The 22,089-nt window shown below is 43.2% G+C and overlaps 1 protein-coding gene across 1 annotated transcript in view; it reads right to left on the bottom strand.

Moving 5' to 3' along the window:
• LOC133407951 (cryptochrome-1-like) overlaps positions 1-19,523 on the bottom strand; it is a 40,953-nt gene extending 21,430 nt beyond the window's left edge. Inside the window, exons 1-8 of the mRNA XM_061686336.1 lie at positions 19,175-19,523; positions 17,137-17,300; positions 8,889-8,997; positions 8,651-8,793; positions 7,572-7,756; positions 4,816-4,904; positions 2,944-3,084; positions 461-772 (exon numbers count right to left, since the gene is read on the bottom strand). Coding sequence (XP_061542320.1) covers positions 461-772; positions 2,944-3,084; positions 4,816-4,904; positions 7,572-7,756; positions 8,651-8,793; positions 8,889-8,997; positions 17,137-17,294 — 1,137 coding nt within the window. The 5' untranslated portion in view covers positions 17,295-17,300; positions 19,175-19,523. The remainder of the gene's footprint in view (positions 1-460; positions 773-2,943; positions 3,085-4,815; positions 4,905-7,571; positions 7,757-8,650; positions 8,794-8,888; positions 8,998-17,136; positions 17,301-19,174) is intronic.
• Between the last annotated feature and the right edge of the window lie 2,566 nt (positions 19,524-22,089).

Consider the following 22,089-nt stretch of genomic DNA (forward strand, 5'->3'; position numbering starts at 1 on the left):
TGCCCTATTCCTCTTTGAGCCATGTGCGCTCTCTCTGTGCAGAGCACTATGCTCGATATGCTACTTTAATAGAACTCCTGCCATCATAGCTGCCAAGTCAGTGGATGGCCTGGAAATGTTCCCGCATTCAACATGGTCGGGAAAGGGAAAGAAGACATATCTGTTAATTGGATCTAGTCATATTGTATATCTGTGACCCGGAAACGCGTGTCTCTGAGTCTCTGCCTAAATTGCACCACAGCGCCAGTAAACAACAGCGGCCAGTTCTGGAACTAATTGGTCAATGGCAGTTTAAGTGACAAATGGAAACTATTTTTGGACACATTGTTCGATATCTGTTACATTGGGGCACTTTTATCGAGGTTCCACTGTATGTTTTTTTTAGAAATCGCTATCGCCTTTTAAGGAGCCTACAGATCAAATTGTTAATATTAGTAGCTAACATTCAATTGTAGCTAACCTTCATCCCTTCCTCCCAGCTGATCCAAAGGTCGCCTCTGGTGAGGAAGCATGCCACAGCATGGCGAGCCAGGTGATGGATCCAGCCCTCCTGTCTCAGCTGAGTCATGATGGCGTCTATCCAAGGGAAGCCTGTCTTGGCCTCGGCCCACTTGGCGAGCGCCTCAGGGTTTTTGTCCCATGGGATACGGACACAGATGGGATTCCCCTCCATCTTGTCGAAGCGCGGGTTGTTGGTGGCTGCGGTGTAGAAGAACTCCCGCCATAGTAACTGTCCGTAAAGCGATAGAGGAGGAGAACTGTTCTTTTTCACCTGAGACCAAAACAATGAAAGTAGAACTTAAGTAAAACATTTGTAGAATAGACAAATGACAAAATAAAGAAATCACCCCCAACTCAAAAGGTCACAAACTGTCAAGACAGGGCACCCTAAATTGCTCCCAGTGGGCCTGGCAGTAACTTGGATGACAGCAGCCACCTATTAGAGTATGAATGTGTGCGTAAATGGATGAATGTTAGCCTCTATGAAGTGCTTTGGGCACAATGATCGTGAAGATAAGTGCACTCCAACATTTTGAAACCTTTGTTAAAACTACACTGTCACCATTATAAAACCTTTAACTGTATACTGAATGTCAACACAACATTCCTAACAGTCATCCAAGTGTCAAAAAAAATTCACCACTGCTAATTTTAAAATGAAACAACAATAAAGCTTCCCATGGGCTCACCACCTGTGGGAGGGTCCATAGAGGTCGGGTGCAGTGTGAGCTGGGCGGTGGCCGATCCCCGGCTACAGAAGCTAGCTCTAGGGACGTGGAATGTCACCTCTCTGGCAGGGAAGGAGCCCCAGCTGGTGTGTGAGGTCGATAAATTCCGCCTAGATATAGTCGGACTCGCCTCCACACACAGCTTGGGCTCTGGTACCAGTCCTCTCGAGAGGGGTTGGACTCTCTTCCATTCTGGAGTTGCCCAAGGTGAGAGGCGCCGAGCAGGCGCCTGTACGTTGGGGTTCACCCCGGTGGGCGAGAGGGTAGCCTCCCTGCGCCTTATGGTGGGGGGGATGGGTCCTGACTGTTATTTGTGCCCATGCACCAAACATCAGTTCAGGGTACCCACACTTTTTGGAGGGGGTGCTGGAGAGCGCTCCCGCTGGGGACTACATCGTTCTGCTGGGGGACTTCAATGCTCACGTGGGCAATGACAGTGAGACCTGGAAGGGCGTGATTGGGAGGAACGGCCCCCCCGATCAGAACCCGAGTGGTGTTCTGTTATTGGACTTCTGTGTTCACCACGGATTGTCCATAACAAACACCATGTTCAAGCATAAGGATGTCCACAAGTGCACTTGGCACCAGGACACCTTTGGTGCCGTTCGATGATCAACTTTGTGGTAGTGCCTTCGGACTTGCGGCCGCATGTCTTGGACACTTGGGTGAAGAGAGGGGCAGAGCTGTCAACCGATCACCACCTGGTGGTGTGTTGGCTCCGATGGTGGGGGAAGATGCCGGTCCGACGCGGCAGGCCCAAACCTATTGTGAGGGTCTGCTGGGAACGTCTGGCAGAATCCCCTGTCAGAAGGAGTTTCAACTCCCACCTCCGGCAGAACTTCACCCATGTCCTGGGGGAGGCGAGGGACATTGAGTCCGAGTGGACCATGCTCCGCGCCTCTATTGCCGAGGCGGCCGACCGGAGCTGTGGCCGTAAGGTAGTCGGTGCCTGTCGTGGCGGCAATACCCGAACTTGTTGCTGGACACCAGCGGTGAGGGACGCCGTCAAGCTGAAGAAGGAGTCCAATCAGGCCTTTCGGCCTGTGGGACTCCTGAGGCAGCTGATGGGTACCGGCTGGCCAAGCGGAAAGCAGCTTTGGTGGTCGCTGAGGCAAAAACGTGTGTGTTGTATATTTGTGATAATATGAGGCAATTATACATTTAAAGCATGGTGTCAAACTCAAGGCCCGGGGGCCAGATCCGGCCCGCCACATGATTTTATGTGGCCTGCGAAGGCAAATCAACTTTGCCACGATTCTTGTACCAAGATTTCAAATTGTCATATTTCGTAAATACCATTGAGATATTGCAAGCATTTTTGTGTAACCAAATATGAACAACAGTTGAAAAACCGATTACCCTTGGTTTCTGATTCCAAAACAAGTTTATAAATTTCAGGTATAATAATATGATGAGGTGATTTGGCTGTTCGGCTGTTACAGCCGAACAGGACAAAAAAAAAAAATTTAAATTAAATGATGAGGTTCTTTTTTATGGTTCCACAGTCATAACAGACCTCTGAGGGAAACCGTAACTACAATGTGGCCCGCAACAAAAATGAGTTTGACACCCCTGATTTAAAGTACATGGTTTCACAGCTATAACGGCAGGAAGCCATTACTACAATGTGGCACGTGCCAAAAATGAGTTTGACACCATAGCATTTTTGTTGTGCTATAGAAAACCAATCCTGATTTCTGTGACAATTTCCCACCTTGTGGTACAGGTCGGTGAGCTTGAAGTAGAAAAGACGGCAGGAGAGGCAGCCGAAGCGCAGGTACGGGCTGAGGCCTGTAGGGCTGGCCAGCAGCGAGTTGGCATTCATCCTCGGACGCTCAAAGTTTGCCACCCATGCCTGGAAGGTGCACAAGGAGACCAGGGGAAGGGAGGTGCAGAGCATCCCACAGCGACCAACTGTAAGGCTATGTCCACAAGTGCACGGGTATTTTTAAAAAAACAATTTCCTAATCAGGGTTTTGAAATAAATTCTCCACATCAAGACGCAAGAGCATATTAAAGCAACAGGTGGCGATAGAACAGAATAGTGCAAGGCCATTTTAGTCAAGCCTGAATAAAATTATTTAAGGTCAAGGTGCATTAACAACAATGTAAATTTCTTAAATGTTATTCAGTTGAATTAGCTAAAATGTGAGTTAACATATTTAAAAAAAGTACACGTAAGAAACCTTGCGGACACCACAGAACACGTACAAAGAACAAAATAAAAAAATAAATAATAATAAAAAAGCAACCTTGCTAGAGTTTTCCAAAAAGTTATTTTTTAGATCCTTAAAATTTGGTTATGGACAAACATGCACTGAAAATGTTTTATCCTAAAACAAATTCTTTATTAATTTTAAAAATACCCGTGTTTGTGGACATGGCCTTACGCGGCATTCCAGAAAAAGGGTATTACCAAATTTAGGACCTCTGGTTTGAGGAAGTACAATGGAACACCGGGACAAAATGACATTTACTTATTTCACAGCGGTGCAGCAATCTTACTTCACTTAACAATGGTGTAAGAATATAAAACCTTACTGTCCAAACAAAAAAACTCATATCTCCATTCATTTTTCATTTTTACTTTTTGATGGTTTTAGCAGGTCAAAATGTATGTAAAGTGTCAGCACATTGTTATCTGTTTAACCTTGCTATTGTTACAAGCAGAGAGAAACATCCATTCATTTTCCACACCACTTATCCTCACTAGGGTCACGGGGGAAAACCTGGAACTGGTCACCAGCCACGAACAACAATGCATGTACCCGGAGAAAACCCACACAGGCACAGAAAGAACATGCAAACTCCACACAGGTAAGAACAGATTTGAACACAGGTCCTCAGAACTGTGAGGCAGGTGTGCTCAGTAGTCGTCCACCGTGTTGCCCGCAGAGAGAAACAAATAACTCAAAAATATGCATTCATCACAGGAAGCTAGTATTATATTTACACATACTGTGTACAGGTGGTATGAAAAATAATAAAATACGGAAATGTGACATACACAGTCATCACTGGACATTGATTGCGTACCAAATCTACTGTATCTGTAATTATTGGTTATAATAGATTGTGCCTTTTAAGACCATCTATTCTTCATTCAAATTTCTGTGTGAATATTTTTATATAAGAAATCTGATTTGCAGTTGTCAGCCAAGTTTTTGTTGACATCTGCCTTGAGCACATCAAGGTCAGACCTGAGAAGCTCCAAATAGGACACGTCGCACTTCCCAGTTTTCTGGAATGCAGTGTTAAAGTCTTCATGGATATTTGGGGAAGTCTGTCTCATCACAAGGCCGACTGCGTGGGTTTTCTCAGGGCACTCCGGTTTCCTCCCACATCCCAAAAACATGCAGGGTAGGTTAATTGAAGACTAAATTGCCCGTAAGTGAGAATGTGAGTGCGAATGGTTGTTTGTTTATATGTGCCCTGCGATTGGCTGGCAACCAGTTCAGTGTGTGCCCCGCCTCTTGCCCGATGGTGGCTGGCATGGGCTCCAGCGCGCCCGCGACCCTTGTGAGGATATGCGGCTCAGGAAATGGATGGATGGATGTCTCATCACAAATACAAAAAAGACACTCACTTTTCTTTCTAAATGGCGCTCTATTCTGGTCAGAGCCTCCGTCTCTCCTCCTGGCCACACAGCAGTCGGCAGGCCGTCAATGTCGAAGCCTGAATACGCACCAAAAAAATAATTCAGTAATTTAATACCCACTAAAAAGGCAAACTTTAAAAGTATAAAATTAAATGCAGTGAAACTTTTAAGGTGAAATACAATCCATTCCAGGACAATGGACTGACCTCAGATTTAGTTACCTCAAGAAACACTTTTTCCCTATTGGAAATAATGGAAACCTAATCAAACAGGGTTCCAGGTTCAAAATTGTTCTTTTATTATTGATGTCACTTTAGCCATGTTTTACTGCTCATTTAGGTCAGAGGCATGCATCACTTTCATACGATGTAACAAGTTTCATTTCTGTTCTATGATCGTCATCACATTTTCCTCTGTGCTATCACTGGTACACTTCTGTGGTGAAATTGCCAAATACTTTGCTACAAAATGTTTTTTAAATGTTACAGCTGTCATCAGACAGCGACTATAAAAAATATAAATAGGCAGCAGAAAAATGTATACATCATATACATACATTAAGAGAGCTAATCTTTCTCCTCACAGTTCAAGTTGATGAGAACATGAATATGATGTTGCTATGGCGAAGCAGGCCCTTGGCACGATTTATACTAAGTGACACAATTCCGAATTTTTGCTCTGAAGGGGTACAATTCGGATTGCACAATGACATTGTAAAAGGAAGAAAATGAATGGAATCGGATATCCTCAGATAGGAAACAGACCTCTTCCGAACATGCATAAAAATCTGATATGGGATATCTTCCAATGCAACAGCCGCGTAAACGCACAGATGGGGTATATCCCGTCATCGTGAGCTTAAGATAATAGACAATACCATGTAAAGATTTGGACATGGATTCTCCTTCAATGGCATGAGAAAGTGTGTCCAAACCTTTGACTTGTAGTGTAAATATAGATTAACTCCATGGGTACACAGTTTGTACCTCCTCCAGGTGGGAGCAGCAGATGGCTGCTTAAGTGTAAATGTGGTCTGACAGAGGCTAACGGTGTGACTATGTTCAAGGCTAATTTAGGGGACAAACCTGCCTGACCTCTGGTCGTGAGGCATTAGAAACCTTAAATCTATTGTTCTGGCCTCTTATATGAAGAGTCAAAGGGTGGCCCAGTTGCAGGCAGCAGACGGCTGCAGGGAAGTCTTTGCTCTCAATGGAGCCAAACCATCTGTGAATGGAAAGCAGACATCTGGATGGAAGCTCAGAGGAGGATGAGCTGCCACACAATTAATCCAATAGTCAGATTTAGACCAGTAGGGTCTTTAAATACAGAAGTTGGCGTGACAGATGGACTTTATTCAACAACGGTGTTCAGCTACCACAAAAGAACATCCATCCATTATCTATTGCTAATCCTGTTCAGGGTCACAGGTGAGATGGAGCCTATCCCAGCTGAGTGCCAGCGTTTTGTGATTTCTCTGTAAGAACAATAGTTACTTGTGTAACTCCTTGTTCACATGCACAACAATTAACTATGCTAATGTTACTTAAATCATTATATATCCATCCATCCATTTTCTGAGCCGCTTATCCTCACTAGGGTCGCGGACGTGCTGCAGCCTATCCCAGCTATCATCGGGCAGGAGGCGGGGTACACCCTGAACGGGTTGCCAGCCAATTGCAGGGCACATACAAACAAACAACCATTCACACTCACATTCACACCTACGGGCAATTTAGAGTTGTCAATCAATCTACCATGCATGTTTTTGGGATGTGGGAGGAAACCGGAGTGCCTGGATAAAACCCACACAGGCACGGGGAGAACATGCAAACTCCACACAGGCGGGTTCGGGGATTGAACCCCGCTCCTCAGAACTGTGAGGCTGACGCTCTCACCAGTCGTCCACCGTGCCGCCTAAATCATTTTTTTTTAATATATATATATATATATATATATATATATATATATATATATATATATATATATATATATATATATATATATATATATTATTTACATTTTTGATAATGGTCAAAGTTAGATCCATTCATTACTTGTTTGTAATGTACAAAATGTACTCAAAATCGAAAAAAAAAAAAGATACATAAAAAAATCAAATGGCAGATCTACCTGCTGTAACGAATATCTGACTTTGGAAGGTCCACTGCATTTTATCACAATGTCCAAATGGTATTCCAGTGGCCTTTAAGAGTAACGTAATGAGAACATTTGGTATAATCTTTACTGCATAAATTGTTCAGGGTGTACCCCACCTCTCGCCCGAAGATCGCTGGGATAGGCTCCAGCACGCCTGCGAGCCTACTGAGGATTAAGCGGGACAGAAAATGGATGGATGGATGGATGGATGTTAAGGCAGGCAGCCGTGGCCCAATGGTTAAGATCATCGCCTGCCAGCATGGGGCACCTAGGTTCAAGACCCCGACTGCACCATCCCACGGACTCACGGCTGTGGTGTCCTTGAGCAAGACACTGATACCCCGAAATGCTCCCCGGGCGCTTCAGCTGCCCCCTGCTCCAGTGTGTTCCCCTAACATGTGTATGTGTTCACTGTGATGGGTTAAATGCAGAGAACAAATTTCGTGTGCATGCATGCATGTTCATGACAATAAAAGGTGATTCTTCTTCTTCTTAACATGGAGCCCTGGCAGTGAATGAGTTAATAATAAAAGAAAACTATATAGCAGAAACAAGTGACAACAGCATTATTTAGTTGTGTCTCTCACCAAGCTCCTCCAGGGACGGGACCCCATACTTGTCTCCGTGGTCCTCCAAGACAGGGGTTATGCAGTTGGCCATCAGGCTCTCCGAGAGGGTCTCCACAGGCATCTCAGGAGGATCCAGGCGACTAATCAGTGTCTGGAAGCGCTTGTAGGTAAGAGGGGGTTGGCCACCGTTCAGTTCTATAATCCTGGTTGGATAAGAGAATAGGTGGAAACCATCATTCAGTCTAGTTCTATGTGGCCTGACAAGATGCTCCTGACTATAAGCAGATTTTTTTGTGTGACAGTTATTCCAAAGGATACTCCGGCATCACCATATACATTGTCACTGTTGTTTTTACCTTTTCCAATAACAGTGGTTAAATAACGATAAACGAGAATCACCTTTGCGCTACGACTTTCTCCTTTATTTTTAAAGGCTGAATGTTTTGCATCTAAATATTTATTCAATTTGATTTAATTTAATTTATGTAGAGCTAAATCATAACAGAAGTCGTCTCAGGGCATTGCACACATGGAGCTGGGACCACACTCCTCACTCATTAAAAGACCAACTCAACGCCACATAAGAAGGTATAAAGCAACGGAGGCAAGGAAAAACTCTCTTAAGAAAGACCAAAGACCTGGTGTGGGGCGGACGTCTGTCTCACCCAGTTGGGTTAGAGTGTAGAAAAGAAGACAGAGAGAGTAAGAGAGCGACTGAAAAAGGGAGACAGAGAGGAATAACGAGTAACAAAGAGAGAGGAACCCAAAGAGAGAGAGAGAGAGAGAGAGAGAGAGAGAGAGAGAGAGAGAGAGAGAGAGAGGGAGAGAGACGTTATTATGAGAATCAAATTATTTGACAGTCCTTTTATCCATATCAGGTAATTATAAACTGACTTCCCTGAATAGTTGCTAGCAACTTTATGTGGTGAGAAGGTTTGAAAAAGGCCAATGTATGTGTTCTTTGAAGCAGACCCCTATTTTACTGTTATAACAGCAGAGGCCACTGTTCCCAATTTCAAAGGCTGATTAATGTCCAGAAGTTCATCATGCTAATGAGAAGTTTAGAACAATGGTTTAGTGTCAGGTTTTCAACGTACTTGTCCAGGTCATAGAGAGTGTGTGAGATCTTGACAATGACCTCTACTCCTGCCTCCATGGCCAGTTTCTTGATGGCAGCATCTCTCTCCTTTCCAAAAGGCTCAGAGTCATACTCAAAGGTCAACCGAGTGATCTTCCACTCCTAACACAGACACACCAAACACAACAATGGTTACAGGTGTCCGAAATAAAAGTCTCATAAAGCCTCCAGGGGGGACAGTTTTAGGAGAAGCTGACCTTAAAGAGCCGTGGGAATACATTGGCTGGTTGGCCCCTTATGACGAAAAGGCGGGAGTTAAGCTTCCGAAGGTTGGCATCCAGATCCTCCAGACACTGGAGAAGAAACCTGACCGACAAGAAAAAAAATAAGTTGATTGTCCAAGTTGATTTCAAGTTGATTTCAGAGCTAACATACAAACAAGCACTTTCCCAAAGTGGTGAAGAACAAAGTCCCTTCCAACAGGACAAAAAAAAATACAATAACTTTGACAGAACCAAAACCAGCATAGAACCATTGCAGCAGACATGTGCCTCCACCACTTTGCTAGACTTGAGTTGCCCTGTTGGTTGCTTACTTTGTTAGTTAGCATGATTCAACACCTACACAACCAATTTCTATGAACCCTTGTGGTGAACTGGCACATGTGCTCTGGAATAACTAATAACAATTTATTTAATTAATCAAATTTGGTCAAACTCTTTAACATTGGTACTCATCCAAAATACCCATTCATTATACAAATCCAACAAGTTTTTTTTTTACCGTTTGAAATTGTGAATGAATAATTATGTACAGGCGACAGCTGCAAACATGGCCTATTGACATGACATAAATTAAGCAATCTGGAAGACTCTGAAGAGTACAATAAGGCAAAATAAAAAAAAAATCTTCACGCAGATTTTTTTAAATTTTATTTTCACTGCTCAAGTACATGTTGATGTACAAATTTAAGATTAAAATTACACTTGCCTAATTTCTTTGCTTTTTTTTGTTCAGGCCTCCAATTTGAGCCAGGCCCATCTTCACCTGCACCTGATGCCTGCTTCAAGCTATGCCACATGAATAGCATTCTCCTCTTTAAGCACTCTCTGGAAAAGAATTGACTAAAATCATTGTCTGTTTCACTTTATTTTTCAATGTTAACAACTTCAAAGGCTAATCCCAAATGCATCCTCCGGGAAAATATTAAGTACAACATTTTTCCATTTTTATTGCCCATTTCTGAATTTGAAGTTAGTTAATTCTGTGTTGTGACACAATCCCTAACATCGCTCTGTCACTTAATACATTTAACATTAACATCTGTACACTAATTAGATCGTTGTTGGCGCGTTTCCTCATTAATACAAGATGTACTAGCGGATTAGCTCTTGTCGCCGAGGTTACGTGTGCTTCGCGGTTCCACTGGGACCACAACCAGGGCCAGGACCCACAGCACCTCAATGCGAAAATACAAAAGACCAGTGTCCGCTCCAGAGGTGGGTAGAGTAGCCAAATATTGTACTCAAGTAAAAGTAAAAACTAGTCCTCCAAAAAATTACTTAAGAGTAAAAAGTACACAGTGAAATAATTACTCAAGTACTGACTAAATAGCACAAACAATAAAACAAAATAAACAAAAACATTTGCAATTAACTTCACTGTGTTTTCTCAAGTTATATAAATATCCACGTTTGGGCAAACAGTTCCAGACAAATACTACAATACATGAAAGCTGTTGCTTTTGTTCATCTAATGTAAAGATGAGTAGCGCGCCGTTCCCGTGACCTTCCCAAAATGGTCGCCACGTAGGTAGGACAATCAGCAGGGCTTGCTTATCTTGTTTTATTACTTATGCCCGGGAAGCCCAATAGAAAATGACGTTTGAGGTCATGTGACTTTCTTGTGTTAGACTAGACTTAGACTTAAACGTCACTAGCGCTTAAATTAGAAACAGCGCCCAATGCCGAAGTTGTAGTGTCGCGCACGTAATAGTTGATAAATAAGCAATAATTGATAAACAAAAGTAGCGAGGGACATTTACATTATTGTAACGAAGTAAAAGCACTGTTACTTCTTAGCAGCAAAAGTGGCGGAATTGTATTTTCTGGTCTTGTCAACTCCTGTGACTTATCTGGTGGTACGGTCATGGTATGTGACGGTTTAAGCTATTCGAGATTTCTGCTGTTCAGCTACTGGTGAAAAGTCAAATTACCCAACCACCCATCCATCTATCCAACTCCTATACCGCTTATCAAGTTGAGGTTCATCAGGAGCCTATCCCAGCTGACTTTGGGTGATAGGCATTAGGCACACAACACACTGGACTGGTCCCGAGTCGATCACACAGCACATACGGTGCTGTGAGTTAACTTTGAATAGTTTTTTTTTTTCCCTTACTAAATGAAATCACCATTTAAAAACAGCATTTTAAGTTCACTTGGGTTATATTTGTCTGATATTTACATTTTTGATGATCTTAAAGTGGGGAAACAATGCAAAAATAATTTCAGAAGGGGAACAATACTTTTTCACTGCACTGTATTCCTATTTAAAGATTCCTTTTGAACTGAAAACTGTTACATATTGTTTGTTAAAAAGTAATAAAATAAAACAATAATAAATATTTTTCCCTTACATGAGGAATAATCGTGATTACAATATTGATCAAAATAATTGTGATTATTAGTTTGGCCATAATTCTGCAGCCCTAGCTATTGCTGTTCCAATAAGCAATATCTTTGTGTATCAAGATCATTTTGTCGCTTTGTGACAAGTGCCATTGTGATAAGACTAACATTTTCTATCCCAATGATGCAATACCCCCAATCTAGTATTTTTGTATGGAATTGCCCTGCGCGGCACCGTTTTAGTCACATGCTGTGATGACGTACCGGCGTGCCCCTTGGTTCTACATACCATCTACGTCGCCGCCTTCTCGATCGATTTTGCAGCATAATTAAACGTATCATCTGGTCATCTAGGTCCATTTGTTCTGTCACGGTCGCCATTGTCCCTTCTCTGGCAGGGAAGGAGCCCATGCTGGTGTGTGAGGTTGAGAAGTTCCAACTAGACATAGTCGGGCTTGCCTCCACACACAGCTGGGGCTCTGGTACCAGTCCTCTCACGAGGGGTTGGACTCTCTTCCACTCTGGAGTTGCCCACGCTGAGAGATGCAGAGCAGGGGTGGGTATGCTTATTGCTCCCCGGCTCTGCGCCTGTACATAAGGGTTCACCCCAGTGGACGAGAGGGTAGCCTCTGTCCGCCTTCTGGTGCATTGTGGTTTTCGTCCTGCCCGTGGAACAGTGGACCAGCTGTACACCCTCAGTAAGGTCCTCAAGGGTGCATGGGAGTCCGCCCAACCAGTCTAAATGTGTTTTGTGGACTTGGAGAAGGCGTTCGACCGTGTCCCTCGGACGTCCTGTGGGGGCTACTTCGGGAGTATGGGGTACCAAACCCCCTGATAGGGGCTGTTCGGTCCCTGTATGACCAGTGTCAGAGTATGCTCCGCATTGCCGGCAGTTAGTCTGATTCATTTGCGGCGAGTGACTCCGCCAAGGCTGGCCTTTGTCACCGATTCTGTTAATAATGTTTATGGAAAGAATTTCTAGGCGCAACTGAGGCATAGAGGTGGTCAGGTTTGGTGGCCTCAGTATTGTACCTGCGCTTTTTGCAGATGTGGTTCTGTTGGCTTCCTCAACCCGTGATCTCCAACTCTCACTGGAGCGGTTCGCAGCAGAGTGTGAAGCGGTTGAGATGAAAATCAACACCGCCAAATCAGAGACCATGGTCCTCAGTCAGAAAAGGGTGGCATGGCCTCTCCAGGTCGGGGATGAGATCCTGCCCCAAGTGGAGGAGTTCTAGTATCTTGGGGTCTTGTTCACAAGTGAGGGAAGAATGGAACAGGAGATCAGGAGATCAGAGATGCAGACTCTTTATCGGTCTGTTGTAGTGAAGAAGGCGAAAAGCGAAGCTCTCAATTTACCGGTCGATCTACGGTCCTACCCTCACCTATGGTCACGAGCTGTGGGTCATGACCGAAAGAACAAGACCCAGGATACAAGCGGCCAAAATGAGTTTCCTCCATAGGGTGTCCAGGTTCTCCCTTAGAGATAGGGTGAGAAGCGTCGTCATCCGGGAGAGGCTCATCCGCATTGAGAGGAGCCAGATGAGGTAGATCAGACATCTGATTATGATGTTTCTCGGATGTCCTGGGAACGCCTCAGGGTCCCTCCGGAGGAGCTGGACGAAGTGGCTGGGGAGACGGTAGTCTGGGCTTCCCTGCTAAAGCTAGTGCCCCCATGACCCGACCTCGGATAAGCGGAAGAAAATGGATGGATGGATAGAGTAGCTATAGTTCCCATTAGGTGGCATGTCCCAATTAGTGGTAGAAAGGTAATCTACTTAAGACAAATGATGCCTCCATCAAACAGCCTCCTTTTTAACACTTCCAATCTTAAAGAGTTCCAACTTCCAGAAGGATAAAACTCTGGAAATATAAGAGAATAAAGTTTCATATTAAACCTATGCAACTATTCATCCAAAATTTTATATCCTGATATAGGTAATTTTATATCCCGATAACGATATACAGTATATCCTGATATAGTATTGACCATTACATTTAATCGGAACAACCGTGCACAGCACAGTAGTTGGAATTTTTTTTGTATGTTTATTTAACAAAACTTGATAAAAAAAAAAAAACATAAGTAGTTAAAACAAGATCTCCGTCGCATACGAGGTATGTCAAGAGCCGCCATTTTATGCCGTGCATTAACGACGACGTAAGCTTGCATTTACGTTGAGACGAAGAATGTGCAGACAGATCTATTCCTGGCTCCAATGGCAAAAAATTACTTCTGAACAGTTTGGAAAAAGGAGTTTTTCACCCCAGTGAAACCGAAAAAAATTCCATTCTGATTTGGCCTGTTTGAGTTTTTTTTATTTTTTATGAGGTTTTTATAATGGAGCATTTTCATTTGGTTTGAGCTTCTATACAGATTATAAATCGGAATAGAAGGCTAAAACCAGGTTAGCTCTTTATTCCTTCTTTCAGACCCAGGGGGATCCATAACAGAGTAAAAAAAAAAAAAAAAAACATTTATCGGGATAGTTTTTGGTGAAATAGATCATCTTAAATTTTTTTTTACCATGACAGGCCAACACACAGGTATTGAACAATGATGGTTTGAACCTAACTTGCTCCAATTTTGTTCAAACTATCATGTCATCAACCCGTAGTTATGCTAGTTATAGCAGCATACACAGGAAGTCGACTAACTTGTTTCCCAGATTTGGTCCCTTGACTTTCCACATATAGCGGAAGCAATGAAATATTAACCAGCATACTGTGTTTTGACTTGTGCTGGCACATACGGTACAACGGAGTCTTCTTAAAAAAACTAATAAAAAAACTTTGGGTTTAGTCCCCTTTAAGTACAGTATTAAGAGTCATACAATGCAGCCTCTGATCATCATCGGAAACGCGCTGTACCTGTCCACTGAGAGTTTCGGCTATGGCGTGTAAACTTACAAAAGTTTCAACGTCCTGTGAAAAAGAAATTCTACAAAAGTGTGTAAGTTACAAACAAAACACCTTTTATTTTTAACAATTACAGTATGTATTTGAGTGTAATAAAATGTTAATAATGTAACTTGAGACTGCATATTCCTATCCAACTGGAATTCAGATGAAACACCCTTTCCAATCATAGTTACAACTTCAATTAATTGATTTGAATGCACAATTGTACCTCCTTAGCTAAACAAATAACCACTAAATATATCATTCTGTCACTTAAACCTGCAGGACATGATGTGTTTTCAGCAGGTTCTATGCAGTATTATAGGAAATTATTACCAAATAAATAATAATAATTGCAGTTCATTCAATATGTCAAACAGCACTCTCTTTCACAAATATTCTCAGTATGCAGATAATGAGCAGGCTTCTAGGGTTCACTACAGAGATAAACACGTTTTATTTACGCCGTCGCATGTTTTAGCAGATAGAGTGATGGCGGTGTGTTGAGCAAGCGCACTTCCCTCAGCCATCATGTTTGACTGCAGCCTTTTCCAGTGAGCACGTACGTCAACACTCTTCAAGCCTCACCACAAGTGGGTCACGATCACGTAACCACTCACAAGTTGCACTTAGCTGTCTGGCCCACTAACCTACATCTGCTTCTTCTATTAATGAGGAATTTCCAGCCCATTCACGAAATTTAAAATCGACAACTTAAAATTTAGCCAATTAATTCGAAGCTCAAACTGTCTCCATCACGCAATGTTTGAGTATAACTTACTCCCCCAAATTTTAGCTAAGGAGTTAAACAACTTGCTCGACTACAACGACATCGTTTAAAACATCAGCGCCTCACACAGAGTTGTGTGTGTGTTAGTTAGAGATGGGAATCGAAAACCGGTTCCCACTTAGACCCGGGTCCAATTGACCAATTACATTGGAATTGTACACATCCAACAACGAACAATGCTTTCAATTCCCAGCATAACCGCCACTTTGCGCGGTGTGGGCCGCCACGTACCTATTGACACTGGTGCCCCTCGGGCCAGCGGTACAAATTTTACAGAAAAACTCCACCCGCTCAAAATGGCCCAAAAAGCACATTTTTGGACCAAAATATTTTTATCAGTAAAATATCCTGGCCGAGACAGGATTTTATGGTGGTGGAGAACAAGGGCAGCAACACAAAGTTTATTTATTTATTTCACACACACACACACACACACACACGCATGCACACTAATATCAGAATTTGCACATTCATATTTTATTTACTCATTTTTATTTTATTTATTGACCCAGCATAGTGACCGACTGGTTAGCACATCTGCCTCACAGTTCTGGGGACCGGTGTTCAAATCCCAGCCCCGTCTGTGTGGAGTTTGCATGCTCTCTCCATGCCTGGGTGGGTTTTCTCCGGGCACTCCGGTTTCCTCCCACATCCCAAAAACATGCGTGGTTGGTTGATTGAAGACTCAGAATTGTCCGTAGGTGTGAATGTGAGTGCGAATTGTTGTTTGTCTCTTTGTGCCCTGCAATTGTCTGGCGACCGGTTCAGGGTGTACCCCGCCTCCTGCCCGAAGACAGCTGGGATAGGCTCCAGCAGCCCGCGACCTTAGTGAGGATAAGCGATAAAGAAAATGGATGGATGGATGGATGTTTCTTCTGCTTTTCTTCTTGATTTCCAGCAGACTGGGAAGGTTTAAATGTATTGCTACCACCTAATGCTTAAGTGATGAACACCAGACAAACCCTAATAAATACATTAACGAATATTAAAGCCATAATTTATTAACTGTTACAATAATAATTAGGTTGTGAAATTGTACAGGAATGGAACATATATATATATATATATGTGTGTGTGTGTGTGTGTGTGTGTGTATGCACAGCCCAAACTACATCATCTGCAATTTACTGCAAGGCGTCTTCTCAAGTTATAAGCAGGCTGAATATATCCACATTTGGGCAGACAGTGCCAGAAAAATACTACAATACATGAAAGCTGTTGTTTTTGTTCATCTAAATATAAACAACATTAGCGCACCATTGCCTTCATGGTAACGACGACCTTCCCAAAATGGTGGTCACCTAGGTACGACGGTCAGCCGGGCTGACTTATCTAGTGTTAATACCCATGCCCAGGAAGCTCAATAGAAGACCACGTGTGGAGTCATGTGACTTTCTTGCATGACATCATATATATGTAAATAAAGTTAATAAAAAAAGAAATACAAGACCGATTCTTGAGAATGCCATAGTGACCAAACCTAACTGTCCAGAACACGCAGCTCAGACAGCGAAAGCCGGCCCACTGTGAAATGAACATGCAACGCTATCATAAACAACCCCGTGAAGCACTTTCTATCTCGTCCGTGATTGGCAAACTACTATTTTTTTTTTGGGTCATCTTGCTTCCCCGTTCACGGAGCTAACACAAAAGGTGATTTTACATGGATAGAACTGTCGTCATCACAACATATTTTATACATGTTTTGCAGACTACGATTGTTTCCAAATGATAGACCAAGAATTGACCTTTTTTGGATCATCTTCTCCATGTTGTCTCCGCGCACCCAGAGCTGCCGGCGGAAGTCTCGAAAAGTATAGAGAATAAAATCGATGATCCCCTTTTTCCATTTCGAGAATTAAATATTGATCGAATCGAGCTTCTCGATATATCGCCGAGCAGTAACTAGTAGCAGTCTAAATGAACGCTAACCCATTCCACATCACCACCACTGCAAAAAAACTGCATATAATCTGCTCAATTGATACTAATCGAGAGCAGAGATGCGCTAAATTGCGTTTAGTGTTCTTCTTCTTATATAAAGGATATGCTATTATTGTGTTGATATTTTCAATAGGCTGAGGTTGTTATTGTTCTATATGAAATATCCCCTCCCCAAAATCCACACTTGAAAGGGGTCTTGATGATGTGTAAGGATGCATAAATGCCACAGCAAAAAAGGCTTACCTCCACCTGTTGACCCCGACATTGGAGGAGCCTGCAAACCAAGGGTCCAAGAAGTAAACGCAGCGTACCGTGGCTGCCCCCTGGACGGCTTCCCTGAGCGCTGGGTTGTCATGCAGACGAAGGCCCTTCCGGAACCAGTGGATGGAATTGGGGGCCATGTCTGTCTGAGGAAGGGATGAGACAAAGATGACCAAATTGAGTGTGGATGTGTGTGTGTGTGTGTGTGTGTGTGTATATATATATATATATATATATATACACACACACACACACACACATATACGCATGTTCAAAGTAACAAGGATGCCTTCATACTGCTTGTCCAACATTAACTGCATGTCCTCATGATTTAGCAATAACAACAATGGATCATTCACCAGAGCAAATTAAAGCCAATCAGAATAAAATACTAATTATCGGCCGATAACGATCAGGCCGATAAAATTGGTGTAAAGTCTCATTTTAATAGTATTAACCATCATTCAAACGTGAAAGCAGGTTAACCAGTCTTAATGGTTAAATGTAAAAACAACAACAATAAAACTAGACTGTTTTATTGTCAACATGTCCCCTTTTCACCAAGTATGTTAAAATACACCAAGGAATTTGTAGGCAGTATACAATTTAGAAAATGAATATTATAATTTTAACTAGACTTTACACCGATGTGATTGGCCTGATCGGTATCGGCCGATAATTAGCATTTTATGCTGATCAGCTTACCGGCTTTAATGTCATAATTCACCGATCCGATCAATGACTCCGCAAAATACATTTACTCTGCGTCACCATCCTGTACAGTACATTTGTATCTAAAAGTTTATTTGTCGCCTTGTCGTGTGTCTTTTGCTGTAGTACTGTAAATATGTGACAACCAATAGTTATTTATCCATTCATTTTCAACACCGCTTATCTTGGTTAGGGTCGTGGAGCGCTGGAGCCTATCCCAGCTGACTTTGGGCGAAAGGTGGACTACACCCTGAACTGGTCGCCAGTCAGTCGCAGGGCACATATAGACACGGACAACCATGTGCACTCACATTCACACAGTCACTGAGTGGGAATTGAACCCACGCTGCCCCCACCAAAGTCAGGCGAATGTACCACTACACCATCGGTTACTCAAGTTATTTAAAAAATAAAAATAAAATAAAATAAAAAAAAACAATAAAACATGTCGGCGGTGTGGGACAGAACACGTCTGAGACAGACAACAAGTAATGCGTGGATCAGACTACAAGACAAATTTGCTCTTTCACGATTGCCCTATGTCTGCAATAAAATCTTGTATTACCTATAGTACTTCTTGCCATCTAATAGAAGACCATTCATTTGTTCTGTCTGTCATATTGCCTCACTGGCATAAATAGATGAACAAAGATACATTATTTATTGTAAAAAATATACATATATATATATATATATATATATATATATTGAGCAATTAAGTATACAAGTATATACAGTAAATGAACAGGTCATTTAAATAGACACATTGCTCCAATTTTTTTTTTTAATTCGCTGATCAGCCACAAAAAATCCTGATCATGTTAAGCCTAATTTTACCATTAATGAGCTCACTATATTACGTACTTGTTTAGTGACAATAACCGTCCATCTTGTGCCGTTCACTGCAACATCGATGATGTACTTAGACTTTCTGTACGTTATGCACAGTTGCACACACATCCCTGGTGGTTGTTTGTGGTGAACGTCCCGCACATGGAAACTAGGTCATGCGTCTGTTGTGCATTGGACCCTCGCGCAAACTTCATTCACAATTTCAACCATGAACTCAGGCCATAGCCAATATGAGCGTCAGGGGGTCCCTTATTAAAAAAAAAGTTTAAAAAAAATAAAAGATTACACCCCAATAAAAAGGAGAGATGGACAATAAAGTTAACGTGATCCACGGGACACTAGAAACCGGGTCAGGGGAGCACTCCTTATGCAACCGGTAACGCTATTTGTAAACGTAACTAACTGTACTTTGTAGACCTAACTAAATAGTTTCGCCCCAAAAACAACACAGCCTTACCTCGCGTTGGCGCCCGGAGATGATATTTATGTCACGAAAGGATCATTCTTCCTTCCTGTGCGTGATTCGTGCGGGCCGGCAGCTGGATGCGCGAAGTCATACAGTAGAACCGACCGCTCGTGTGCAAACCCCCCCTCGGTCGCCCGATTTCATAAGAGTTGGCCTCAGTGAACATGCGCCGACTCAATATAGCCTCCTTTCTTGCGGCGTTCACTGTTCTCGTGACCTCTTTGGACGGCAGACAGCTCGCGAACAAAACAAATAAGCCATCCAGGTGCACAGTGGACAAATGTCCGATAACATGCCACACATATTGCAATTATGTCGCTTTCAAAACAATGACCACGGATTGTATTGACAATTTTATATTCTTTGGGATTTAGGATTACAATCTAGAACGCGTCCATCGCGTAATTGTAAAACTAGGGTATATTGTATGCAGACACAATATATATGCGTATATTGTTTAAAATTGTGAGATTTCAATCAAAATATCTTAATTAGTTGCCGTCGTTCCGCGTTCAGCGTCTGTGATTCCCTAATATTCGACACCAAGTGAATGCAGCACCAGCCCTTCCCCAACGTCAACGCAGCAACGCTTCAATTCTGTCTTCCTATTGGTCGGTGTGCAGGGTTTCGTCACACACTGGGTCAGGTTTGAGCGGCGGAGAAATCCGGAAGTTTACAAAACTGGTTGTTTCCGAAGATAACTAAACATTCATGTTACAATACCATTAGTAATAACAGAAGTTACCCACTGTAAAATGAAGACTAAAATAAAACGACTACCATTTGAAGACGCCTTAAAGTAATTGAGAGGGAACAGGGAGATGTTTGCAGAGCGTTTTATATGTAAAACTCCTACTATGCTGGAATGACTTAAATGTATATCTTCCGGGAGGATAAGAACACATATCAGAATCAGAATCATCTTTATTTGCCAAGTATGTCCAAAACACACAAGGAATTTGTCTCCGGTAGTTGGAGCCGCTCTAGTACAACAGACAGTCAATTTACAGAACACTTTGGGGACATAAAGACATTGACAAAAAACAATTGTGCAAAAAGATGCAGAGTCCTCTAGCACTTAGAGCAGTTCGAACGACTAATAGTGCAATGACCATTGTGCAAATGGCGCTGAGGCTTCAAGGAGTGTATGCGGTTTAAAGTGACGAGTAGTGCGATCATCTGGGATAATGTTGGTTGTGCAAATGTTACAGATACTCCTCAATCAGTGTGCAAATGGAACAGATGCTACTCTGGCATGAGTGGCCAGTATATGCAAATAGTGCAGCATGGCGAGAGTGAGTGCACGAGTAATACATAATTGGCCCCACAGAAATGTGACAACAAAAAATTTCCAGCTTGTTGTAATGGAATTATAGGTTAGGTGTTTAAGAAGTTGATCGCAAGAGGGAAGAAGCTGTTGGAATGTCTACTAGTTCTAGTTTGCATTGATCGGTAGCGCCTACCTGAGGGAAGGAGCTGGAAGAGCCGGTGACCGGGGTGCAGACGGTCCGAGAGGATTTTGCACGCCCTTGTCTTAGTTCTGGCAGCGTGCAAGTCCTCAATGGTGGGTAGGGGGGTACCGACAATCCTTTCAGCAGTTTTGATTGTCCGTTGCAGTCGGAGTTTGTCCTTTTTTTGTAGCAGCACCAAACCAGACTGTGATGGAAGAACACAGGACCGATTCGATGACCGCTGTGTAGAACTGTCTCAGCAGCTCCGGTGGCAGGCCGTGCTTTCTCAGAAGCCGCAGGAAGTACATCCTCTGCTGGGCCTTTTTGAGGACGGAGTTGATGTTGGTCGCCCACTTCAGGTCCTGAGAGATTGTAATTCCCAGGAACTTGAAGGTCTCGACGGTTGACACAAGGCAGCTGGACAACGTGAGGGGCAGCTGTGGCGAAGGATGCCTCCTGAAGTCCACGATCATCTCTACCGTCTTGAGCGTGTTCCGCTCCAGGTTGTGTCGGCCGCACCACAGCTCCAGCCGCTCCGCTTCCTGTCGATATGCAGACTCGTCACCGTCCTTGATGAGGCCGATGACAGTGGTGTCATCTGCAAACTTCAGTAGCTTGACAGTCGGGTTCGCTGAGGTGCAGTCGTTCGTGTAGAGAGAGAAGAGCAGCGGAGAGAGGACACAACCTTGGGGCGCCCCAGTGCTGATGCTGCGTGTGGATGAGGTGGCCTCCCCCAGCCTGACCTGCTGTGTCCTGCCCGTCAGAAAGCTGTAAATCCACTGGCAGATGGCAGGTGAGACGCTGAGCTGGAGAAGCTTGGATGAAAGGAGTTCAGGGATGATGGTGTTGAACGCTGAGCTGAAGTCCACGAACAGGATCCTCGCGTAGGTCCCTGCACTGTCGAGGTGTTCTCGGATGAAGTGCAGTCCCATGTTGACTGCATTATCCGCAGACCTGTTCGCTTGGTAGGCAAACTGCAGGGGGTCCAGCAGGGGACATGTGACACTCTTGAGGTGGTCCAGCACGAGACGTTCAAAGGACTTCATGACCACAGATGTCAAAGCGACAGGCCTGTAGTCATTCAGACCAGAGATTGCAGGTTTCTTGGGGACTGGAATGATGGTGGAGCGTTTGAAGCAGGATGGAACTTCGCACATTTCCAAAGATCTGTTAAAGATCTGAGTGAAGACTGGAGCGAGCTGGTCCGCGCAGACTTTGAGGCAGGATGGGGACACATGGTCCGGTCCTCTTGCTAGGTCATTAGAAGTAAGTTTTTTTTTTTTACGCATTTACTGTTTAATTAATTGTATGGTCAATATGGCATCTGCTGGGTAAAAATATGTTTGTGGATGTAAATGGTATTTAATTATATGTATTCACTTATTAAGCAGAAAAACACTTGTGATGCCCACTGAGATTTGCTGACATGATAGTTTGAACTCTCAAATTGTGTTT

Source organism: Phycodurus eques, chromosome 1 (genome assembly GCF_024500275.1).
Source record: "Phycodurus eques isolate BA_2022a chromosome 1, UOR_Pequ_1.1, whole genome shotgun sequence".
In the NCBI taxonomy this organism is placed as follows: Eukaryota; Metazoa; Chordata; class Actinopteri; order Syngnathiformes; family Syngnathidae; genus Phycodurus; species Phycodurus eques.